The sequence below is a fragment of the Oryza glaberrima genome, chromosome 8 (assembly GCF_000147395.1).
Source record: "Oryza glaberrima chromosome 8, OglaRS2, whole genome shotgun sequence".
NCBI lineage: Eukaryota > Viridiplantae > Streptophyta > Magnoliopsida > Poales > Poaceae > Oryza > Oryza glaberrima.
Genome location: NC_068333.1, coordinates 11,110,762 through 11,136,493, shown reverse-complemented (window position 1 = coordinate 11,136,493; position 25,732 = coordinate 11,110,762). Strand labels below are relative to the sequence as shown.

General features: G+C 41.9%; 1 protein-coding gene across 2 annotated transcripts; it reads left to right on the top strand.

Annotated features, from left to right (window-relative positions):
- LOC127782862 (uncharacterized) lies at positions 1-6,297 on the top strand. 2 transcript variants are annotated; one of them, XM_052310139.1, is made up of 5 exons: positions 1-489; positions 1,371-1,521; positions 4,875-5,086; positions 5,301-5,474; positions 5,985-6,297. In XM_052310139.1, the coding sequence occupies exons 1-5, from the start codon at positions 13-15 to the stop codon at positions 6,069-6,071; spliced, it is 1,101 nt and encodes a 366-aa protein (XP_052166099.1). In that variant the 5' UTR covers positions 1-12; the 3' UTR covers positions 6,072-6,297. The 2 variants fall into 2 exon arrangements, with proteins under 2 accessions (XP_052166099.1, XP_052166098.1); XM_052310138.1 differs by having other exon boundaries at positions 2-489; positions 4,866-5,086.
- Positions 6,298-25,732: the final 19,435 nt, after the last annotated feature.

The following is a 25,732-nucleotide window of genomic DNA, read 5'->3' as shown; positions in this document are numbered from 1 at the left end:
CGTCTTGAGAAAATGAGAAAGAAACGGAGGAAAAAAAAAAAAGGAAGGATCGGCGCGTTGCATTTCTCTCCCAGGCGCTGCCACAAACGTCTCCGTGCCCTTCCGCCGCCGATCCCGAGAGAAGGCCCCGACCAGAGCGCCTCCCCCGCGCCCCAAGGCCGAAACCCTAGCCGCGCCACCTCCCAGGTCCCCACGATCGCCCCGGAAGGCGGTGGTGGCGACGGTGGGTGGGGGAGGAGGACGGAAGGCACACAGGCCGGTGGTGCCACGGCGACCACCATGTCCGCTGTAGTGTGCGGCAAGCGGGCTTCCTCTTCCTTCTTCGAGGATCTCACCCACCCGACCGGCGGCTCCCCTCCCGCTGCCAAGCGTACCCGCTGCGGGGGCGCCTTTTTCCCGCCGCCGCCGCCGCCCACCTGGCCACGCGGCGTCACCAAGGACGACCTTGTCGCCCGACTCTCTACGCAATTCCCTGCCATGAGCCTCGAGGTGAGCCTCCTCCCACCCTCCTCCTTCCCCCTCTTTGGGGTGCAAATTCGGATGCGGATATGCAGGAGAACCTTGTAGTGGGAGAGGTAATTTTTTGTTGAGGGATTTTTTTGGATGTAGAAAAATGCAGTCTTTGTTGAGATTGGTAGCTGCTGTACCCATCCGCGATGGAAGAAGCGGTCTTCTCATTGGGCCTCAATTGTCCGTTGAATTTGATGAAGTTTACTTACTTTGATTTTGTATCTTCATTTACCTTGTTATCTTATTCTCTACCTTGCACTTTTCGTTTCTGCACTGAACTAGGAAATACCATAGATAGATGGAATGATAGTTCAATCCTGAACTGGTTTAGGTCTCATGTGTTAGGAGAGGAAAGGCCTTTTTGATTCTTGCAGGACTTTGGGTTTGGTGTGACCATGACACTGAATGATTTGACACAGGTGATGTCTAGACAGCTGCAAATTTAATCACTAGAAGTGCAAGCCAACCACATAAACATTTGTGCTTTGCCTGGAAGGATGTTCATTGACAATCCAACTTGATGACTCGTGAGAGGATTTTGATTACCAAACTGCTTAGGATGTTTTGAGCACTGTAATGGAGATGATATCTATATCTCATTCCACTTCTTTAGATTTAGGTTAGCATAATGTAAAATACCATAAGCTTATATCCAATTAGATTGTGCTAAATTCTACATTGATTGATTGGTAATTTTGGTTAGGAAAGAGTTTGTATTGATGGATGCATGGCTTCCTTGGATTATTCTTCTAATTTGCTATTTTGCAAAAGATTTTTTCTTGTATTTTCATGAGAAGCTCTGGTGCATGTGAATGTGGAAGTTTTGCGAAAATCCTGATACAAGTCATTGTTGCTCTCAGATGATTGAAAAGGCTCTGGACAAATCTGCAAATAATGTGGATTCAGCAATAAGGAGTTTGCTTAATCTACATTTGGAATCTGTGCAAAATAACAGTGGCGTTGCATTTGAACCCATACAAGAAACCACTGAGGTTCAGGTGTCTGCTGAAGGTAATTTTCAACTGGGTACTTTAATCATCTGTGGCATATTGAATATCAACTATCTTCTTTGTGGTTCTGTTTGGCATTGAGGTGTATTATGATAATCTTGTTTGGTGCAACTACTTCTAGGCATTTTTGTTGTTTGGCAACTGATTTTCTTTTAAATTAAGTTACCGCAATAATATCATTGCATTCTGAAAATATGGAACAATTGATAGTTACAACAGTTAAATAATGTATTTTTCTAACCTTAATTTGATCTGTAAAACAAATTACAACAATTATAAATTATGTTTCTACAGAAACTTAATAATAAGCACATCACAAGTAAACAACTGCAAACTGAGCCTGTTGCTCCTTTGTTTGTGCTTTGAATTCTATTTTATGGCATAGAAGCAGCTGAAGGTCATGAGAATCTAAAAGCGAGAAAATCCTGTTTACCAACCTAATTTTTGGTTGTGCTGGACCTAAAGAATTTTTTAGTAAATCATCTTTAATACCCCTTCCCCCGCCTACACACACACATGCACACCCACGAACACGCATACACTCAAATGACAGTTTCTACTCATCGAGAAGGTTTGTATTTGTAACATCAAACTTTCTATAAGGAAACATGTAATGTTGGCTAAATTTGTTTGTACATTAGTAGTACATTGGTTTATAAAAGGAGCACAGTATCAAATCTGTGGAGAGTTGCAATATGTAGACATGAACACATGTTTTACATTAATACAATGAACACTGGCCAATCTGGAGACATGAGCACTTGAATATCAAAGTAACATGAAAACACAAGAATACATGAACAATCACGGTAAATCATGATATTCATGAACAGAAGAAAATACCAACAGATCTAGAGTCTTGAACAATCACATCAAATACAAGAACACAATCCTTCTCAAAACACACGTGCACACATGAAAACTGGAGGATCTGTTGGCACGAGTACGAAATTGATCCTATTGGGACCGGTGGTGCTGAGGTGAGAAGTATCCTTGGGGGTCACGAGAGGAGATATACCACCCATGCTGACGGTTGAGGAGTCTCTGGGAACTGCTGGTGGTGTTGAAGGTTTAGTAGGGTCACCCTTGGGGCTGGGGCTGGGGCTGGGGTTGGTATGGCCAGTGGTGGAGCTAGGATTTAGACTTGAGGGGAGTGACAATAATAAAAAAAAATTCCATCAGAATACACACTAAATTCAAGCATTTTACATGGATGCTACATCATTTCAATTATATGTTTTGATCATACAAAAGAATGTTCCCATGCCTACTATTACACAGTTACATACATACTTTGCGAAGATTTAGTTTATGTGCTAGCATGCAAAGATAGGATGCAATAATCATCATTTACCTCTTTGCGGTCTGAACTTAGCTAGTATTGGAGGCTTGAATGGAGCCCAATACACCGAAATGCTTAACATAATCATATGATTAGAGGATAATTAGCAGATCCTAGGAAAATAATATATTGCCTTTTCTTTTCCTTTTTTTTTTTGGTTGGGGGGGGGGGGGTGGTGGGGGTGGGCAGGGCCTCCCCTCGCCCTTCCCTGTCTCCGCTGCTGGGTATGGTGTAAATGGGAGGAGAGGGGGCAGCATGTCTAGGAGGGAAAGTGGAGGTCCGGCTGGGAATGAGGTGGAGCTGTGGCCGGGAGGGAGGCAGAGCCGTGTCTGGGAGGGCGATCCTGACATCTCAGGGACAAAAATTGACATTGAAGACCATTTACCTTGACCTCTGCCTTATTTGACTTGGAGCCATTCCATAAAGGTGTTTTTTAACATGATCTGTTTGCTGGACAAATGCATTCTATAATATAAGCCAAAGTTATATTACTCCACTTAGGTGGCATATGCATTGAACCCTTGCATGTTCCCCATGATGCCATGATTTTTCTTAGAAAGATTCTTGACTATACAAGTATGCTTTTGTGCATTCTCTGTTAGTATTATCTGATAGCTGCATAAGTCATCCTTTGGATCTATTCAGATAATGTCTGAGGAAAAAACTATTTACAAGAACACTCTTGACGAATTTTTAAGGTTTGGCACATAAATCACCAAATGGAACAGCAAAACTCTACAGATATATTCCTACATGCACCTGGGTCTTGGATAGCAAACATATCATATTGAGAATATCCTTGTGGAGGGGTTTCAGGTCATTTAAGACCGTGAAGGTAAATTGTCATGTTACTCTCCAATCTCAATTGGTGTTATGTAGTTCTTGGCCTGCTTGTCCTCTTCTTGCTTCTAAAATTTAAAATTGAACAGACCTTGGATTATTAGGTTGTAGGATCAGTGGTACTAAAGAACAAGTGAATAATAAAAAATAATTACATGGTGATAAAATATCTAATATATGATATATCTGCTATAGACCATAAAAGGAAAAGGAACACAAATGGTACGAATTTACAGATATACAAAAGTTTCAGCCAAATAAACAAGCAAATTATATCTTAGGTGAACTGTCATGTGTTTTTGGTTCATGGTAATTCATTACTCTACCAAGAGTTTCTTTCAGTAATCATATATCACGTCATGAAGTTGAAGGAGTGGCTTCTCAAATGAGATGGACTGGAAAATATTACAAATAGAGAAATATATTTCACAATGTCATTACCGCCAGACATTCTGTCTGTCCAAAGGCAGGTTAATGTCCAATTAGGATTGAGAAAAAGGCAGGTTATTATCCCTTCTCCTTGTGTGCAAAATCTGAATCTTAACGTTTGCAATTTCTTTTTTGTCACAACATCATATTCTCTTAGTTTAATGTCAGAAATTTTATTTTCTTAAAAAGTCTGAATAAAGTTCTATACCGAGTTTCAAATTTAAGCATGATTTATTTTTTAAAATTTTCCTTTGTTTCAAATGTTTGTGTAATTCCACTGGGATTTCATCTCTTGCCTACCCCTATGGTTTATTTTTTAATCTTGGATTTTATATAGTGGTATTGACAGAATTCTCTTCAGCTATAGACTTCACAATGATTGCAATGCTAGTTGAAAAAAAAAATCTCTTCAACTCTAATCAATTAATATTATTTTTTAGGGTACACAACATTGTGTAGGAAGATGTCTGACTGTATTATAGTATGGCATTAAGAAAGTGATTTACTTTGCTTGCTGTTTGTGCTATGTGCCTGTGTGATACTGTCATGCTCAGGTCTGTTAGATCCGAATTTTGTTTGGTGCTGTATACCATGGTAGGTGTGGCTTGTAGACTGACATGTGCACTATGTTATATCTGTATGTTCACATGTTTGCTACTTTCATTCATCATTTGCCTCTAGTGACCTTTTTAGTCGCCCATCACCATTGAATTTCATGACTATTTTGTTGGCAGTTGTTTCAGATGGTAACGAGATTGGTGCACCTTCAGAAAGTGCCCCTTGTCCTGAGAACTTTCCGTCAAATGGCTCAGAATGGGTCGAGCTACTTGTGAATGAGATGACAACTGCTTCTAACATGGATGATGCAAAGTCTCGTGCCACCAGAGTGCTGGAGGCTTTTGAGAAGGCTGTGGTGTCTCATGTCAATGCTCAAGGACCTCATGATTTTCAAAAGGTTGTTGGAATATCCTCCTGTTAACTTTACATGATTCTATCAATTGTTGTTCAAAATCATAGCTATAGTAGATGTGTTGCAACAAATCTATAAGATCAGTTTACAGCCGTAAGTTGCATTTGGTGCATGCAGTCTATTTGACTATTTATTTAAATTACTTGAGGAATTTTCCTTTATCACCATAATTTCCTGAGGTAACATGGCAGTCAAACAGGAAAATGCAGTGCTTAAGGGGCAAATGGAATTGCTTACAAGAGAAAACACCATTCTGAAGAGAGCATTTGCGATACAGCATGAGCGGCAGAAGGACTATGATGCGAAGAATCAAGAACTACAGGATGAGAAACAGCGCATTGCTGAGTTCCAAGAACAAGTTAGAAACCTTGAGGTATGTCAGATTTAATTACCTTCTCCATCCACTGATCGACCCATTACTTTCAATTTCAGTCCCCTCTATATTTCTTGGAATTCCTTATTTCATTGAGGGATTCCGTGGTAGAATTAAGTAGAGTTTCTAGATGACTGCTGCAAGTCATAGTTTTGTGACGTTACTGATAATAGCACTGTCATAAATTTGTAGTTTTCTTAATATTATGCCATACCCAAATTATTGGCATGGTAGAATATGCTGCCACACCACATGGGTTAGAAACGGTGGGATAGCAAGGATTAGGGACACTGGTTGCTGTTCTAAAAATAAGTTATTGGTTGGTATGTTAAGAAGGTTAAAAAAAAAATCCTGCCCGTATTGTGAAAATTAAGGAAACAGATAATAAACATTGTCATTAAGAAATAATAGGCTGCTTTTTCTCATTGAATCCGTGGAAAATCCTCTCAAAAGAATCCATGGGAAATTAAAGAGAAGCTAACCTTTTTTTTCCCTTTTTTTTTTTTGCAGCTTAATAACTACAGATTGAGCATGCTCCTTAGGCAAGCTCAGCAGGGCAGCTCAATTCCAGGGCGCTTTAATCCGGATGTTTTCTAAGAGGAAGTGCAAATTCCACCTTTCCTTTGCATACGAGTTCGGAGGCTTAAGATGTTACTATAGCATGCAAATCTTAAGCTTAAATTTTTGTTGTGGACGTGTAAGTTTATGTTCCGCTGTAGTATGGGCAGCGGAATATTATGTTTTATAAATGATGGGCAATTCATGGTCAATAGATAAATTCTAGGACTTATTTTATCGAATGACTTATTTTTCTTACCGATCACATTTCAACCACTAATAGTTCAGTATCCAGCAACTTTTAGGCTGACCGGTTCCCAACTCACACCGAATTTTTTTAATATAATAATTAATAACCCCATAATTAAATATCTGGTAAATCAAAGTTGAGATTTTTAATAATGCGCTGAAGAATACAGCGTCCAGATGTGGACGCTGTTTGTAAAATCGTCCAAAGCTGGACGCTCTGGCTAACTACGTCTAGCATATGACCGGTCGCCTAGGTCGGTCCGGCGGTCCCAGTACGAACAGAAGCAAAATGAAAAAGGGAAAAAAAAAGAAAAACGGGAAGAGGAACCGTTCTTGGCGACGCCACTGCCCGGAAAGTCCTCCAAGCGCGGAACAGCGTCGCCCATCCATCAGCCACCGCTGCGCGTCCAATCGCACGAAGGTGCTGGCCGTCGCAGCCCTCGTTCTCGGCAGCGCCGCCCATCCGCCGCCACTGCTCTAATTCACGCGCGAGGGCAACGCCCACCCGTCCACCAATGCCGCCTGCCTCAGACGCTTGTGGGGGTTCGCCGGCACTGCCACTTGCCCACACATCCCATTCCCAGGTGGTCTCCTCCGCCGCACGCCTCCACGTGTAGTGTAAGTGCCGTTTGTTTGCATGCATAGTCAGTTCTTTCCGTAATACATGTGTGATTATACCATCCTATATATGTCCATCTTGTTAGTATGCTTGATTGTTGTGATAATGTGGACTGTTAGTATGCTTGATTGTTGTGATAATGTGGATTAAAGAAATACATAATTAGTTATATTAGATTTGTCATGGGAGTTGTTTCCAAAATACTAAATTGCTCATTACATTTTTACATTCACCATATCTTTGCATTGGTAATATAAATTCTCAGCAATTCACATTGATTACAGCTTATAAAAAAATGCTGATAGCGTGATCAGTTCAGTGATTTACTATGGTGCCTCATGGCCAGCACTAAATATCTACCATTGAAGAAAATCTGAGTATTTTTTCAGTTTGCCGTACCTGTTGAAATCTGTTTTTTTTCTCATCTATTCATGTTAATCTCCTTAAGTAATTGTTCTATGTTTTCATGCATACAGCCTAGTGGTTCCATGAATATATGGCGTCATCACCATGGAATTCCTTACCACCCACTTTACCAATCAGCTCTAGAAAATATTGGATTTCTTTCAATTGCAAAGATGAAGGCTAGGTAGTGGAGTTCCATTATCCCAATAGGGTAATGAGACAATTTGAAAGAAAACAAATGATTCCACTACCTCATCCACATGGAGAGGCCGATCTCCGTAGGCTGCGAAAAGTCAAGCACGTAGGAGAGAAAACTTGTGATTGGAGAAATTTAATGCCAAATATATGTTCAACAATATGATCAATGGAGATGAAAGTGAATACGTACTCGCGTGATGAATCTCTAGTGTGTGCTAGCTGCCGGCGCCACAGCCGGTCAGCCGCACAGGCAAAGGCGATGCTGATGGAGTCCTTCGTGGCAAGGCGTGTCGTCAGCTAGCCGCGTGCGATTGGTGACGAATACTGCGCCGCCTTTGCTGCCCGCCGGTGGCGATGAGGGATTGCCGAGGAGGCCAGGATGCGGTCGCTAGAGAACGGCAGTTATTTCGGCGCTGATTGGTTTTAGGTGGATACGTTCGGGCCGGTTTGGCACGGTTCGACTGCACCCGTATGGTGGACGCTGTTCACAATAACGTTCAGACCTGCACGCTCTAGAGAATAGCGTCCACATCTGGACGCTAACAAAAACAACGTCCATCCTACTTTGCTAATTACTTGCACGCAATTACCAGATATTTAATTACGGGGTTATTAATTATTATATATAAAAAAAATCGGCAACTCACATTCCTTCGCGCGCATGGTTTCCAAACTGCCAAACAGTGTTGAAAGTTATCTGAAAATTTGACAAATTGATCCTATTGAAAAACTTATTTCAAAACTAAATCGTATAAAAAAAACTTAAAAAAAATACTCCTTGAGCTTAGCACCATATACCTTGGTGTGGAGTGATTCAATGATTTAGCGGAAGAATCCCACACTGACTTGGGGTCAGCGCCAATAAAAGATGTATCATTTCTATCAGTTACTTCTTTCATTTCATTACGCAAGTTTTTCTAGCATTACCCACATATATATATATATATATATATATATATATATATATATATATATATATATATATATATATATATATATATATATATATATATATATATATATATATATATATATATATATATATAGATGTTAATGAATCAAAAGTCTTACATTATGAAGTAGAGGGAGTAGTTACAAAGATGTATGTGGTAAGAAGGTTACTATGCTATAACCACTAATTAATTAAATAAAGATAGAAATATACGTGCTACTGCTAACCACTAATAAATAAAGAGGAGAAAAAAAAACTAATACTTCCGTTTTAGGTTATAAGACTTTCTAGTATTGTTCACATTCATATGGATATTAGTGAATCTAAATACGGATATCTATATGAATGTGGACAATGCTAAAAAGTCTTATAACCTGAAATGGAGGGAGTAATTAATTAAAAGAAGATAGAAATATAGGTGCTACTGCTAACCACTAATAAAATAAGAGGAGAAAAAGAAAAGGAAAAAAAAAGGCAAGGACCAAACCACCAGACTACCTATTAGTTCATGGCAAATTTTGCTACAGGACATCGTGATTTCGTGGTTTTAGCTGCAGGACACCGCACAAAGTCACTTTTGGGGGAAAACACTCTCAAAACATAGTTATTTGCCAGCGCACACCGCGCCCATTAAAATAATAATTTCCGGTTGAATAGGAGAGAGAAATCGCGTGAAATGTCAAAAATACCTTGAGCCCACATGTCAGCTCTCTTATCTCTATCTGCGAGGTGAGGCGGGGCACGGCGCCACCGACGGCCAGAGCGGCGTCTGCGAGGCGAGGCAGGGCGCAGAGGCCGGAGCCATGTTTTCATTGCTGCTCCCGGCGGCAGCCGACGCGGCGTCGTCAGCGCTGTTGGACCTCCTCTTGCTGCTCTGCCCCATCCTTGACTTCCACGCCTGCACCGGCTCGCTGTCCTCGTCAACGCCTACCCTTATTTGGCCTACGCTGAGGACCCCACCAGCGTCGAGCTCGAGTACACGCTGCTTGAGCTGACCTACGCCGGCGTTGCCGCACCGTCCTCCGCTCTGCGAGGACGTATGTTTTGAAACATAGTGATATGTTTCAAATTTTACTTCAGTACATGTTAGATCAACTTCACCTAGTTTTAAAATAGAAATTTTTGGTTCATAAAATTGGAGAACTTTCCTTTCAACTAGTTTTGACAAGAATTCCTTAATCCTAAATTTGAGTATGTTACACATACGTTGTAGCAAAATGTTTCATGGGTGATTTGATTGTATTTTAAAAGATAGAAACATTTTCGATCTACTTGGTGAAACAGTGCCGGATTGACTTCAAAATCTGCATGATGGTCAAATGTGAAACATAGTGAATATACACGTTGAAACATATCACTATCATGTACGAAACAACGAGTGTTAACGGATTGAAACATACGTTTTTCTTTTGCTAAAACATAGTCATGTGTCATCTTGTTGTAAAGATTTAATTACAACAAATACAACGGTATGATCGGATTGTAGATTGGATAAGTAGTTTAGGAGAAAATCATTTTGAACATGGAAAAAGTGAATGCATGCATGGATAGAGGGGAAATACAATAAGTCCAAGGACCAAAACAGAAAAAGGACAATGAGAGGCACCGTCCTCCGCCCTGCACTACCCCAACTTGCTCGTGGCGCAGGTGGACGCCGTGTACCATGCCATCGCAGCGGCCAACACAGCAACGGCGAGGGCGGTGGAACTGCGTGGCAAGTTGGGGTGCGGAGGCCCGGCGCGGGCGCGGTGGCTGTGCGTGTGGCGTGGTGACGCGAGGCGGCGAGCGGAGGCCCAGCGCGGGTGCGGCGGCCGTGTGGGCGGCGCGGCGGCGGCTCGCGGTGACGCCGTGCGGGGTGCGTCCGGCTGGGGCTCGCGGCGGCCGTGCGGGCGGTGTAGCAAGGCACAAAGGCTGTGCGGGCGCGGTGGTGGCGGCTTGCGGTGACTCCGTCCAGCGGCTCACGCTAGCTCAGCTTTGGTGCCCATTAGCCGCCGTAGGAGCTCGCGCACCAGTAGCGCCACGCTTCAGTGCCGTTGTCAAACCTCAAGGTGACCGCATTGTTGTCGTCGGGGTCCAGCCACACACTCGAGCTCCACCTCACATGCTTCGCTGCCGAGCTTGGCATCCCGTTCGAGTTCACCGCCCTCGTGTTCGACCCCCTCAGCAGCGTGTCCCCGCCCTTCGTGCTCTCGGCCGCGCCCGACGAAGCGGTGGCCGTCCATCTCACGACTGGCTCGATCCATGACCTTCTCATCGGCGCCCGCACACCTCCTTGTCGTCAAGGAGCTCCGTCCCACTATTGTGTAAGGAGGAAGAGAGATAGGGAGATAGAGAGAGAACAGAAGAGAGATAGGAGAGCTGACATGTGTGTCCAAGGGTATAGTTGATATTTCACGCGATTTCTCTCTCCTCTTCAAATGGAAATTATTATTTTAATGAGCGCGGTGTCTACTAGCAAATATCCAATATTTGAGAGTGTCTTCCCTAAAAGTCACTTCGTGCAGTGTCCTACACTAAAACCACGAAGTCATGATGTCCTGTAGCAAAATTTGCCTTAGTTCATTTACTAGTGCTCTACTGCACTCCATTTGTTTGTTAGAAAATAAAATCTCTCAGCACCAAAGCATACGGTGTTTATACGTTCGACCTCCGCGACAGGAAGGTTAGCACTGAGCTCGAGAAACTTGCGGGAATATATGTAGTGCAAACCTATACCAACATGCAAACATGGAAACCAGATTGTTGACCATTGGAATGAAGATGGATGGTCCAGATTGAGCGCCTCACCCCTATTGCACATTTTGCAAAAAAAAAAAAAAAAAAAAAAAAAACGCATGCCTCTCATTGTCCTTTTTCTGTTTTGGTCCTTGGATTTATTGTATTTCCCCTCTATCCATGCATGCATTCACTTTTTCCATGTTCAAAATGATTTTCTCCTAAACTACTTATCCAATCTACAATCCGATCATACCGTTGTATTTGTTGCAATTAAATCTTTACAACAAGATGACACATGACTATGTTTTAGCAAAAGAAAAACGTATGTTTCAATCCGTTAACACTCGTTGTTTCGTACATGATAGTGATATGTTTCAACGTGTATATTCACTATGTTTCACATTTGACCATCATGCAGATTTTGAAGTCAATCCGGCACTGTTTCACCAAGTAGATCGAAAATGTTTCTATCTTTTAAAATACAATCAAATCACCCATGAAACATTTTGCTACAACGTATGTGTAACATACTCGAATTTAGGATTAAGGAATTCTTGTCAAAACTAGTTGAAAGGAAAGTTCTCCAATTTTGTGAACCAAAAATTTCCATTTTAAAACTAGGTGAAGTTGATCTAACTTGTACTGAAGTAAAATTTGAGAGCAAATTAAAACCTTTTCATCTTTAACCTATACCAAGCATGCATACTCGCTTACATCGTGTTTTGACTTGAGTCCTGGTGTGCATTTGGATTTTCGATTTGCATTTCATAATAGGTGTCATGAATAATAACTAAGATCTAGATAAACAACTAAACCATTAGGGCCTAGTGTTAGCTAGAGGAAGATAAAATAGGAACCATACACCTTAAAATATATCAACATGGCTAATGTCAAGCCTCACTAAACTAATTTGGCTACTCATCTGAAAGCATGTCATAAATATGTGTTGATGTAAAAACACGAGGCCTGGGAGATCTGCTTAACTCTAGTGCAGGTCCAAAACTTGCCTTTGGGTGTGTGAGCATGCCAGTTGATTTGATCCTGCCATCAACAAGAAACAAAGACAAAGAAACCACGGTTAAATCCATAAACGATAGCCGATCGGCTAGTTGCCGATGACATATCATTTATCTTTGGGCCGATGTCATATGTAGATCGATCGGCAGTCATGAATAAGTAAGAAAGAACTAAATTTACTCGATTGGTTGTAGATATTAACGATATGTAATCCCTATGTCCATATATACTTAAATCAATTGATTGGGATAGATCGGTCGCCATGCCGAGACAGTATAAATCACTTAGATCGAAATATATATTAACAGCAAGACTATATATGTTCATAGCACAGCCGATCAGATAGTCTAGCGTGAATCGGCTAATACTCCAATACCACTCTATATTAAGATATCAAAACAAGTAAAATATACCAAACAAAAGCCTAATATACTTAAATGTAACAAGATCTTAATATAAAGGGCAGATTTAACATGTCAATCAAGCATATAAGATAAATGTAGTTAAATCAGGTAAGATCGGCTGAAACCCCGATGCTACCCTAATCAGCAACCAAAGGCAGGCTAGAGATTGAGATTCTAATCACGACTCATAAGATCAAACTCAACCAATGCAGCTATAAGTATGAAAAGAAGGACAATATCTAGACAATCAAGCCGTTGGATGTGCCATAGAGTGGTAGATATCTTATATAATCTAAGTCAACATCGATATTTAACCTAGTCGGTTGCCGTCTAGTAACAGACGTTAGCCGATTGGAGGTTAGATAGCGATATTGCCAGAGATTATATAAGGCATATGATAACTCGACGAATTACATAAACAAGATTAGAGTATCATAAAGATGGAAGCACTAATCCCGACAACGCAAGCTGCCATAACAAGTTTTACCTCTTGTTGAAGATCGAAACCAATGCAGCTCAACCCAAAAGCAAGAACTCGTCGAAACAACATGAAAGTAAAAGGGTGGCGATGTGCCGAGATTGTATTGAACGTGTGTTAGTTTGATTACATGGGGCTCGGGGTCTATTTATACCCGAGATTACAAAACAAGTCCGTGTCGGACACGACTCTTATCTCTAACAAACTCTAAGATACCTTAAATCTTTGCGGCAGACTTTTGCCGAAACATATTTCTAAGGAATATACATAAAATATCCTAATTTAATAGATACAATTGCCTTCTCAGGACTCTACCCATGCGTGGCAATCCTCATGAAGCACATTAATTCAACCCGACAACGTATGCCGTGTCACATTGTCGGATTCGACTCAATCGGCTAACCTTGTCCAACTCGGACTCTGCCGATCCTGGTCGCAGCCGATTTGGACTCCAGCCGATCTTTACTCCGTTTCCGGGACGATCTCCATCTCGATTTCTTCTTCATCTCCGATCCTTGGATTACCAAATTTGGTCGTTAACACATGCCCCCCAAGTCCGGAATATTGGATAATGTTTCGGATTTGCTATATGTCGACTCCGAGAGAAATCTGCACTTGCCGTTTTCCGACTGTTACCCAGCGCTTTAAATACTAACCGTTGTCCTCGAGAAACTTCACACCGTTTCCTCCGTTTTCACCGCCGAAGCAAACTCTATCCTCTCTCTCTCTGGCGATCCCCTCAGTGCGCAAGGCGATTTCCAGGTGATTTCTTCTTCGGCCAAATTTCTGCCCACAGCGATGTTGACCTCCGCCAGCCCATCTATCGCGCCATCAGCCGAGTATGCTGAGGTACGTGTCCATCGGCTAGATCCCTTTTTTCTGCGCAATAGATCGATTTTCGTCGTCTAATCTTGTTTTCTTCTTCTCTATTCCTTTTGAATTCGTATCACCTTTCCAATCTGGTTGCAATCCCAAGTTTGTCGCATGAGAGACACTATTTCCTAGGTCCAGTCGGTGATCTTGATCCCACTGAGTTCATCATCGGTGAAACCAATAGGATTCCTTTTAGATTAGCCAACCCGAATCTAGGTCACTGGAAGAACACTTTTACGTCTTGGCCATCTCTTGACCACATGGTACAAGCGTGTATCAGCAAGCAAGCAAACACACTGGGACGAAATTGGAATCGGTCAAGCATTTGCCCTCCCCATAGCAAATTCGGCTAAGGATGAACCCTTAATGGCCGCTGCCACCTATTTCTGGTCCAATGCCATCAACGCTTTTCTGTTCAACCAAGGCCGATGACCCCAACTTTGATTGATATCACCATGATCACTGGTCTGGATGTGACCTCATCGGCTAACCCTATGAGTCTGAACACCAAGAATCAATATGACTTCAGGACCAAGAGCATAGGTGGTTGGTCTGGTTATGTGGCGAAATACATGGGCACAGGGTCAGTCACCTCTCGAGAGCATGTAGCCTTTCTGCTGATGTGGCTAGAAAAGTTCCTCTTCTATGGATCCAGTTGTGGTCCTACAACCAACTGGCAGTTTATAGCCGAAGCTCTAGAATCAAAAAGACAATTCCCCTTAGGCAAAATCCTCCTCGGCTATCTGTACCAAATGTTGAACAATGCATCGGCCAAGATAGCTGTCGGCTCGGTAGTTGGAGCAGGTGGACCATGGTGGCTACTGCAGACTTGACTGAATCTGGCAGTCATGAAAGCAGTCAATCGGCCATCTCAAGGTGATGTGAATACATCGGCTATCATGCTATCGGCAACACCAGCCGATCATGCATTAACCCAAACACTTGGGTAATACTTCTTCAAATATTTCCCATTGAGTGCTCGTCCATAAACATCTCCATCGAGTCCTTGCAACATGTACGCTCCTTTGGACACAACCTTATAAATTTGAAACGGTGCCTCCCAATTTGGTGACCACTTGCTGAATTTGTTATCTCGAGTCCCTATCGGCAAAATCAATTTCCAAACAAGTTCACCTTCAGAAAAGGACTTAGGCACCACCTTCTTGTTATAATATTGAGCAACACGTTCCTTATCTTTGGTAGCCTTTGCAAGGGCTCTCAATCTTGATTGAACCAAGTCTTCCCTTTTATCGGCCATGAGATTATAATACTCATCGGCTGTCAAATCATTTTGCAACTCCATTCTTCTTGAACCGATTCTAACTTCCCATGGTAAAACAGCCTCATGTCCATAAACAAGCTTATAAGGAGGGACTTGGATCGAACCCTGACAAGCCATCCGATAGGACCACAATGCTTCGGCCAATCGAGTATGCCACTGCCGAGGATAATCCGAAATCTTTCTCTTAATCAATTTGATCAAACTCTTGTTAGATGCCTCGGCTTGCCCATTAGCTTGTGCATAATATGGCGAAGAATTCAACAATTTGATACCCATACTATCGGCAAACTAAACAAACTCATCGGACACGAAGATTGATCCTTGATCGGTTGTAATAGTTTAAGGAATACCAAATTGATAGAGTATATGCTCTTGAACAAATTGTATAGCATCCCCAGAATCAACTTTATTCAAAGGAATCGCCTCTACCCACTTGGTAAAATAATCGGTTGCCACCAATATAAACATGTGTCCTTTGCTCGATGATGTATTAATCATACCGATCATATCAATTCCCCAACCTCTAAGGTAGTGTTTGGTTGCTAGGATGGGATGGGATGGGATGGGATTAACCCATTTTTAGGGGTGTTTGGTTCAGGAGTGAGTGGGATGGGTTGGTCCCTACGGAGGAATATTCCTCTCAGATCCGGGACCAATCGGTCCGGCCAAAACTAGCGGACGAACTCGTCTCACATGGGACGAGCGACGGCGTGAAACCGCCGGTTTGCTCGCGCGCTCTTCCTCGGGAGACGGCGGCGGGCTCGGCGACGGTGGCGGTGGGCTCGGCAATGGCGGCGGTGGGGGGCTCGGCGACGGCGGCGGTAGATGGCTCGGGCGACGGTGGCGGCGGTGGGCTCGACGACGGCGGCAGCGGCGGGCTCGACGACGGCGGCGGTGGGGGGCTCGGTGGCGGCTGATCCAGTGGTGGGGAGGGCGGCGGCGGCGGATCCGGTGGTGTGGAGGGCGGAGGCGGCGGATCCGGCGATGGGGAAGGTTGTGGCGACGGATCCGGAGGCGGGGAACTCGGCGGCGGGCCGACCGTGTGTCGTCGCGCTTCTCCGCCCGCCCGACCGCGATGGTCGCCGTGCTCGCCCTCCTCTCCACCGGCCTCTCCCTCTCCCTCTCCCACGCGGACCTCGCCGCCGTCGTCGTCGTCGAGCCGCGGCTGCTCTACGCGAAGACCAACCGTGCGTCGTCGGGCTTCTCCGCCCGCCCGACCGCGATGGTGGTCGTGCTCGCCCTCCTCTCCACCGGTCTCTCCCTCTCCCTCTCCCGCGCGGACCTCGCCGCCATCGTCGTCGCCGAGCCGCGGCTGCTCTGCGCGAAGGCCGACACCATCGCTGCCAGCGCTCGGTTGGGTCATCCCATCTGTCGTCGTCGCCGAGCCCACCACCGCCGACGTCGCCCGAGCCCACCGCCGCCGCTGTCGCCCAAGCCGTCTACCGCCGCCGTCGCCGAGCCCCCCGCAGCCGCTCATCGACGCCATCAAGGAGGCCGGCGGCGACCACGTCTGGAGGTGAGGGCAGAGGCGGCGTCGGCCATGGTTGTTGCAAACGGTGTTGTCGGTGGTTGTAAACGGCGCTCATCCCATCCCTCCCTCGTTCCTTGAACCAAACAAAAAACTGGGATCATCCTATTCTACAAACCAAACACCCGAATGGAATCATCCCAATCCTTAAATCAGGGATGGTTTCATCCCATCCCACCTAGTCCCAGAACCAAATACACGCTAAATGGCCATGGCTTGATGATGGGATTCATAGCCGATGCTGGCGCTCTTTGAATTGCTCTAAACTTTTGACAATCTTGACACCCTTTGTAATACTTAAAACAATCCTCCAGCAATGTCGGCCAAAAATATCCTGCACGTCAAAGCAACCACTTCATCTTTTGAGCCAATTGATGAGTGCCACAAATTCCTTCATGTACCTCACCGATTGCAACCTTAGCTTGATCGGCATTCAAACATTTAAGCAACACCCCATCAATCGTCCAATAATATAGCTCATCATCCAACAGGGTATACTTCAAAGCTCTATAGCGCAATTTCCGAGAAGCCGATTGAGATGGATTTTGCAGATAATGATGCACATCATACCTCCAATCATCGGCTGTTAATGTGGCAACTTCTATTTTGACATACTTCATCATCGGCTTGTAACCCGATGCCCCTTTAGCCAAATCATTAGCTTCAACATTCTGTTCTCGAGATACATGCTTCAAAGTCACCAGCCGAAATTCTTTCATCAACTCTTGGCATTTCTCATTGTAAACCATTAATGTATCATTTTTGCACTCATATTCTCCTGCCAATTGACTGACCACTAGCAAGGAATCACCCATGATCTCCACAGCATCGGCTTCAACTTCCTTGAGTAATTGCAACCCTTTGAGAACCGCTTCATACTCAGCCTGATTATTAGTTGCATAAGGTTTAATAGTATAAGAAAACTCAAAACTTGCCCCCCGAGGGGAAATTATAACCAAGCCGATACCGCATCCATGAGTGCACACTGACCCATCGAAGAATAAAGTCCAGGGCACAACTTCAACTGAGCCGATTGAGTCATCACGATGATCAACGATAAAATCGGCTATAGCTTGCCCCTTGACCGCCTTCGGTGATTCATACCGAAGATCAAATTCCGTTAAGGAAAATATCCACTTTCCAACCCTTCCTTTCAAAATCGGAGCCGATAACATATATAACTACATGCATATAACAGTGCATTCATTGGACAATAGATAATGCCTTAACCTTGTACAAGAAAAATATAAGCACAAGCACAACTTCTCCACAGGAGAATATCTTGTTTCTGCATCAAAAAGCCGACGACTTAAAAATAGAACGCAACCCTTTCTTTTCCTTCAAGCTCCTGAATCAAAACCGAGCCGATTGACTTCTCACCGGCTGATAGATATAACCTAAAAGGTATTCCCTTCTGTGGAGGAATCAAAACTGGAGGAGAGCTAAGATATTCTTTAATACTATTCAAAGCCTTCTGATGCTCTACCCCCAAGTAAATTTTTGATCGGCTTTCAATCTCAACAATGGTGTAAAAGGTTCTAACCTTCCAGACAAATTAGAAATAAACCTTCTAACAAAATTAGCAATTCTGTCTTGTTCTCTAGAGGCTGAATTTTCTTGATTGCATTAACACTCCTTTGAGTTATCTCAATCCCCCTTTCATGAAAAAGAAATCCCAAAAACTGGCCAGCCGATACACCAAAAGCGCACTTTGTTGGGTTCATCTTCAGGGCGTATTTCCTAGTTCTCTAAAAAACCTTCTTCAAATCGGCTATGTGGTCTTCTATCTCTTTAGACTTAACAACCACATCATCAATGTAGACTTCAACCAACCAGCCGATTAGATCATGGTATATGTAATTCATGGCCCTTTGATATGTAGCTCCAGCACTCTTCAAGCCAAAAGTCATCACAACCCACTCAAACAAGACGATTGCACTAGGACACCGAAAAGCTGTCTTATGGTTATCTTCTTCAGCCATAAAGATCTGATTGTACCCTGCATTCCCATCCATAAAACTCAATATCTTGTGCCCCGAAGCAGCATCAACCAGTTGATCGGCTACTGGCATTGGATACTCATCCTTTTGGGTAGCTTTGTTTAAATCTCTGAAACCAATGCACACCCTGACTTTGCCGTTTTTCTTGATAACTAGAACTATACTAGAAACCCACTAGGCATATCGATAAGGACGAATAAAACCAGCATAATATAAACGTTTAATCTCAACTTTTACAGGTTTGAGCATATTGGCTTTGCATCTCCTCGGAGGTTGTTGGTGCGGTCTAACCCCTGGTTTGACAGGTAGCCGATGTTCAACAATCGATCGGCTGAGTCCTAGCATCTCATAATACTCCCAAGCAAAGCAATCTCTGAATTCCTTTAAGAGCTCTATCAACTTGGTCCTAAATTCTGGAGATAAGTTCTTACTGATGAATGTCGGCCTTGGTCGATCACCTGAACCTATATCAATTTCTTCCAAATCATTGGCCGACATGAAACCCTGTCCTTACTTGTCATCAAGATCGTCTACCGTGTCCTTGGTGTAGACGTTTGAACCCTCCACGACGCCCTCAAAATAATAACTTGGGCTCTCCATCTTCAATGGCTGTATATCACAATCAGACACCTTTAGAAAATCTCCTTCCCATACCTTTCCAGACAAGCAATCAAGACCATCCATCTCCTAAAGAGCTAAATCAGCACTGGCAACGTTAACTGACCTGTCGGCTGGTACAATTTCAATCTTGTCGCCTCGCCATTGAATCAAGCATTGATGCATGGTTGAAGGAATACAACAATTAGCATGAATCCAATCCCTTCCAAGCAACAAGCTGTAGGAGCCCTTCCCATCGATGACAAAAAATGTTGTAGGGATAGTCTTGCTGCCGACTGTCAGCTCCACATTCAAAACTACTTTGGTTTCTGATGGATTGCCACCGAAGTCTTTGAGAACCATGTTTGTCTTGATGAGATCCTCAGCATTCCTGCCTAGCTTCCTAAACGTGGCATATGGCATCAAATTCACAGAAGCCCCACCATCAACCATCATCTTAGACATCGGCATCCCATTGACATAGCCGTTTATATACAATGGTTTAAGATGCCGATTCTCTGTCCCTTCTGGTTTCTCAAAAACCGCCTGTTCTGGTGACAAAACCAACCTAGCCGATGCTTCCTCAACTTCATCAACATCGGCTTGTTTGGCTCCAAATTTAGCAGGTAACGTGAAAACCATGTTAATTGATGCAGTTACAACACTCTTCCCCTTAGCCAATCTTTTTTCTTCATCAGCTTCGGGTTCATCGGCTACAGCAGCTGGTTTCTTAACACGCCACTCCTGCCTTGGCTTTGCCTTCTTCAGCCGATGGTTGATTTCTCGCTCAACTTCATGAAAACGTTCCATATTCCTCAACCTTTGAACCCTTCTCTTTTGATTCTTTGTGAAAATACCAGAAGGACACCATTGAGTTTTCCTGCTTTCATCGTCCTCTCGGTCACAATCTTAGTTCACTGGGCCCAATCTTTGATGAACAAGAACCCTTGTTTGCCTCAGCCGATTATTTCTATTGTAAGATCTGCTTGAACTCTCTGCAACATTACTGCACCCAGGACAATCTTCGATAGACGGCAGCCTCATACCCTCATTCCAGCAGAATCTGAAAAACTCACAGCCCCAATGAGGATCAAAACCGCCATCATCTTCTCCATAATACTTCTCCTGCTGCTGCTTGCCATACTTCCTCTGATACTTGTTGATAATCTTAGCCGAATTCACTTGAAAACCCCGAGCTTTTCCTCCATCGGCTGTTCGGCCAGCTGTATGTACCATATTGACAGGAAAAGGATTGCCATCGACCCTCATCGGCTTCTTGGAGTAGTCAAACTTTATTTTACCTCCTTCAATAGCCGCCTGGATCTGTTGTCTGAAGACTTTACAATCATTAATTAGTAGAATGAGACCCAGAGTTATGCCACTTGCAATACCTTCTCTTGCCCAACTCCTCAGCCGATAGGATTGTATGACCAACAGGAAGTTGAATATGTTTTTCCCGAAGTAACAAATCAAAAATCTTATCAGCCTTGGTGATGTTAAAGTCATACCTCTCTTCTTTTCCAGAACTCTTTACCCATTGGCATGGTATAACCTTCTTGCTCCTAACCCACTCGGCTGCTGCTACAGCGGAATCATCATCATCATCATCATCATCAGATCCATATATGTAGGGACAGATATGATTGACCTTTTTAATTTTCTTCCTTGCTTCTGCAAACCTCTGTTCATGCAAGGTTACCTTCTGTGCAAGATGTGATAAACTATCAAAGTCCTGGGACGAGAATTTCTCCTTGATCAGAGCTATCATACCCTGAAAAACCAAATCGGCTAATTGGGCATCAGTCAAGCTCAAACTGTAGCACTTATTCCTCATCTCCCTGAATCTCTGAATATAATCTTGCACAGGCTCATCATGCCTTTGCCTAATCGCTGTTAAATCGGACAATTTCATCTCATGAACTCCGCTATAAAAGTAACTATGGAATTGTTTCTCCAAATCGGCCCAACTGTTGATCGAACCATACGACAAAGAAGAGAACCAAGTAAAAGCCGATCCGGACAAAGACAAGGGAAACAGCCTGACCCTCAAGGCGTCAACAGCCGATGCTTCACCACACTGAGCTAAAAATCGGCTGAGAATTTTGAGACACTGTCCTGCGCTGAGAATTTTGAAAAATCTAGAACCTTGAATCGGTTAGGCAATGGAACCCTCTCAAACCACTCAGGGTATGGATGCCAATACAAGTTTCTTAAATCAAGTGATTGGGATAGATCGGTCGCCATGCCGAGACAGTATAAATCACTTAGATCGAAATATATATTAACAGCAAGACTATATATGTTCATAGCATATCCGATCAGATAGATCTAGCGTGTATCGGCTAATACTCCGATACCACTCTATATTAAGATATCAAAACAAGTAAAATATACCAAACAAAAGCCTAATATACTTAAATGTAACAAGATCTTAATATAAATGGCAGATTTAACATGTCAATCAAGTATATAAGATAAATGTAGTTAAATCAGGTAAGATCGGCTGAAACCCCGATACTACCCTAATCGGCAACCAAAGGCAGGCTAGAGATTGAGATTCTAATCATGACTCATAAGATCAAACTCAACCGATGCAGCTATAAGTGTGAAAAGAAGGACAATATCTAGACAATCAAGCCGTTGGATGTGTCATAGAGTGGTAGATATCTTATATAATCTAAGTCAACATCGATATTTAACCTAGTCGGTTGCCTTCTAGTAACAGATGTTAGCCGATTGCGATATTGCCAGAGATTATATAAGGCATATGATAACTCGACGAATTACATAAACAAGATTAGAGTATCATAAAGATGGAAGCACTAATCCCAAGAACGCAAGCCGCCATAACAAGTTTTACCTCTTGTTGAAGATCGAAACCGATGCAACTCAACCTGAAAGCAAGAACTCGTCGAAACAAAACAAAAGTAAAAGGGTGGCGATGCGCCGAGATTGTATTGAACGTGTGTTAGTTTGACTACATGGGGCTCGGGGTCTATTTATACCCGAGATTACAAAACAAGTCCGTGTCGGACACGACTCTTATCTCTAACAAACTCGAAGATACCATAAGTCTTTGCGGCAGACTTTTGCCCAAACATATCTCTAAGAAAATTACATAAAACATACTAATTAATAGATATAATTGCCTTCTCATGACTCTATCCATGCGTGGCAATCCTCATGAAGCTCATTAACTCAATCCGACAACGTATTCCTTGTCATATTGTCGGACTCGGCTCAATCGGCTAACCCTGTCCAACTCGGACTCTGCCGATCTAGGTCGCAGCCGATTCGGACTCCAGCCGATCTTTACTCCGTTTCCGAGACGTTCTCCATCTCGATTTCTTCATCTTCGATCCTTGGATTACCAAATTTGGTCGTTAACAATATGGAAGTGAGTAAATACATTAACTTATATAGAAAATATTCTACCTTAATTACCTTTATAAGCATCCTCTTAATTTAATACTAAAGTCAACTTATACATAAATAGGTAAGAAGCTTATGACATGTGTAAGGTAAATTGTAGTTCTAACATATCAACATCACTTCAGGATAATGAGAGTCCAAATATAACTTTTATAAACATTTACATGCATTTAGGAAAGGGAAACACATATAAGACATAAGTCTTGCGAATTATCTGAAATAATTCGTGCAAGATAAAATCGTGGGAAAATTCATGTAGGCTCTACTTAACGTATACAACTCACTGTAATTTTGGTATAATTTAATAACTACATTTGATACTCGAATAAATCAATCAAACCAGTCAAATAATAGATTAATTATAATTCCTAATCGGCTAAAACCATACTTTGTCTAAAAGTGCATTTAATTGCATGGAAGTGTATAGGGGAAATAATTTATTCAAATACTAGGTTAATTATCATGAATAAATATATTTTTTTCCAGAATTTATCTTCTCTTTTTAGGCCTCCTAAAAATTCAAACTAATTTCTAAAGAGCCCATCTTCTAATTTCTGTGAGTAATCTATCCATAATTTTTGAGTGCAACCAAAGAAAATGGAATCTAGATATCTTCATGTACCTTCATTAAAATCCACATGAATTGATCTGCACCACAAATTAATCTATGAATTAACAAAGATGGGAAAAGAAATAATCCTGGAAAAATCATTCGAAATCGAGTTCACCCAGTTTCTTACCCATCCCTCACACTCCTACCTAGCTTACATCGACCTGGGCCCACTTGGCAGCCTCCTTGGGTCGCCCCCTCTCTGTCCTTCACCCCAGCCGACCAGCGTGAGAGAGAGGGAGAGATCGGCGCCGACCGTGCTCTGGGCACTCATCAAATTATAAACTTTAAAGTTATGAAATAAAAACTTGCACTCACAATACAAATTTAGCCTCTAAAATTCATCTAAGATAAATCATACATAAAGCATATACAAATTTATAAAATGCATACAAAATTCATTTCAACTCATTTTAGAGCAAACTTAGTTTCTACAGATCCATTAACATGTTCTCTAAAAACAAAGTGAAATAAAACATATACACACTTTACATCAAATGCCTCTAAAACTATTATCTTTAAAATAACTAATTTTACATAAGCTGAACTTTAGAAGTTTATATAAAATTCATCTTAGATCCTCTTTAAGTAAACCCAAGTTCTGTAGAATCACCAAAACATGTACTTCCAAGTTATAAAATAAAATTATATACTTACTATGTAATAAAAGCCTCTAAATATTTTTGTAAGTAATAACCAACATAGAGCAGCCTTTAAATTTGTAAAATTTGTAGAAAATTTATCTTTAGTCCAAATGGAGTGAACTAAGTTTCTATAGAACCAGCAAATAGTGGGCTTCAACATAGTAAAATAAAATATGGCACCTTTTGTATAGGTTATAGTTCTAAACTTTAAATTTATATGATAAGTGCTAAACACAAAGTGTTGATTAAGCAATACATATGTATGTATATGTATATAGTTGCACTCTAGCTCTAAATAAAACCCAACTAAAACTTGTTAGACCAGAGAAGTTATAGTTTCATCCTCATCCACCAAAACTCTCATATAATAATCTCTAAGTCGGTATGATAAGTAATTAACATAGAACATTCCCAAGCATATAAAATAATGAAGTAGAGTAATATGATCTATAAAATTAATGAACTAAGATTAGATTAGCTTACTAAAATACTCATCTTATACAACACTAGCAGGTTAGAGCAAGTTCTGGACCTAAATTTCCAAAGCCATGTACACATAGAGACTATATGCCTAGAACACGTTATAACTTGTAAAATACATAAATAATTCATATTAACTCTAAAAATTATGAAACCAAATGTGTTAGTCTTATAAAACACATATATTCACCCCAGCAAACATAAACTTAATAATAATCACCTTACAACAGCATTTCACAATAGTACCTAAGTAAATCCTACACTATACCAACGAAACTTCTAAAACTCATAACTCTCAAATGAAATGAGATAAAATAGAAATTCTTTCACCTAAATTCATTTTAGACCAGTACCTATCCACTGTGTACAAATCATTCATTTTAGTGCATTTTGGATTTTTCGCATATTTCGGTGTTTAACTGCATAACGTGTACTTTCTATAGATGATTGCTTAAACGGTGAAGAACTGATTTAGGTGCTGAATTTTTCCAGTTACAAGGCAGGTCCCACCTCCCTCTCTTTGATCACTTTGAACCTATGTTTTGGAGGTTATTGAAAATGTTTGCAAATCTTGCATGTCGATTGTACACTAATAAATTAAAATTTTGTTAAACTTGTTAGACAAACTCCTATTATTTGCATTATTACCTTAACCTCACATATATCCATATCCCTCATTCCTAACCTTAGGAATCATATCCTAATACTACTTGGAATATGAGTTACATTGTCACTAGTTTACTATATTGCTTAGCTATGCTTAGAATGGTTTTACTTATCACTTGGGCTCATATTAACATGAAAAATGATTTTATTAAGATTCTGGACAGAGATGAATAAATGAAGTATTTGACAAATAAAATGATGGACAACATGGATTTTAGGTTTGGGCCTCATGTGATACACATATGGTGATTAGTTGTGTACCGATAGGGGGAGTGTGCGCCCAAACCGACCTAAGGACTTCACTCAATGTCAGTTCATTTCGTATACAGTACAACCACATGTGCTAGTATGGGATAGCCAAAGCTTAGTAAATTATTTATGGTTTAGCCTTATATTCTAGTAGGCTGGTGTGTATGAGTTCGTATAATTCAGAGGAGCTTCCTATTTACCCCGATGTGGTAGTTTAGGTGACTAAGCGTGTCCAATACAATGGTATTGTGCCACGTGGTGGGTTCTCGTTGTGTCCGCCACCACGCTGTTAAGTTTAA

Bases quoted from the DNA above. Each gene is read 5' to 3' on its own strand.
- LOC127782862 (XM_052310138.1), top strand. From the start codon at position 13: ATGAGAAAGAAACGGAGGAAAAAAAAAAAAGGAAGGATCGGCGCGTTG. The intron at 5,087-5,300 runs GTTGTTGGAATA...GCAGTCAAACAG, and splicing joins GACCTCATGATTTTCAAAAG to GAAAATGCAGTGCTTAAGGG. The intron at 5,475-5,984 runs GTATGTCAGATT...TTTTTTTTGCAG, and splicing joins AACAAGTTAGAAACCTTGAG to CTTAATAACTACAGATTGAG.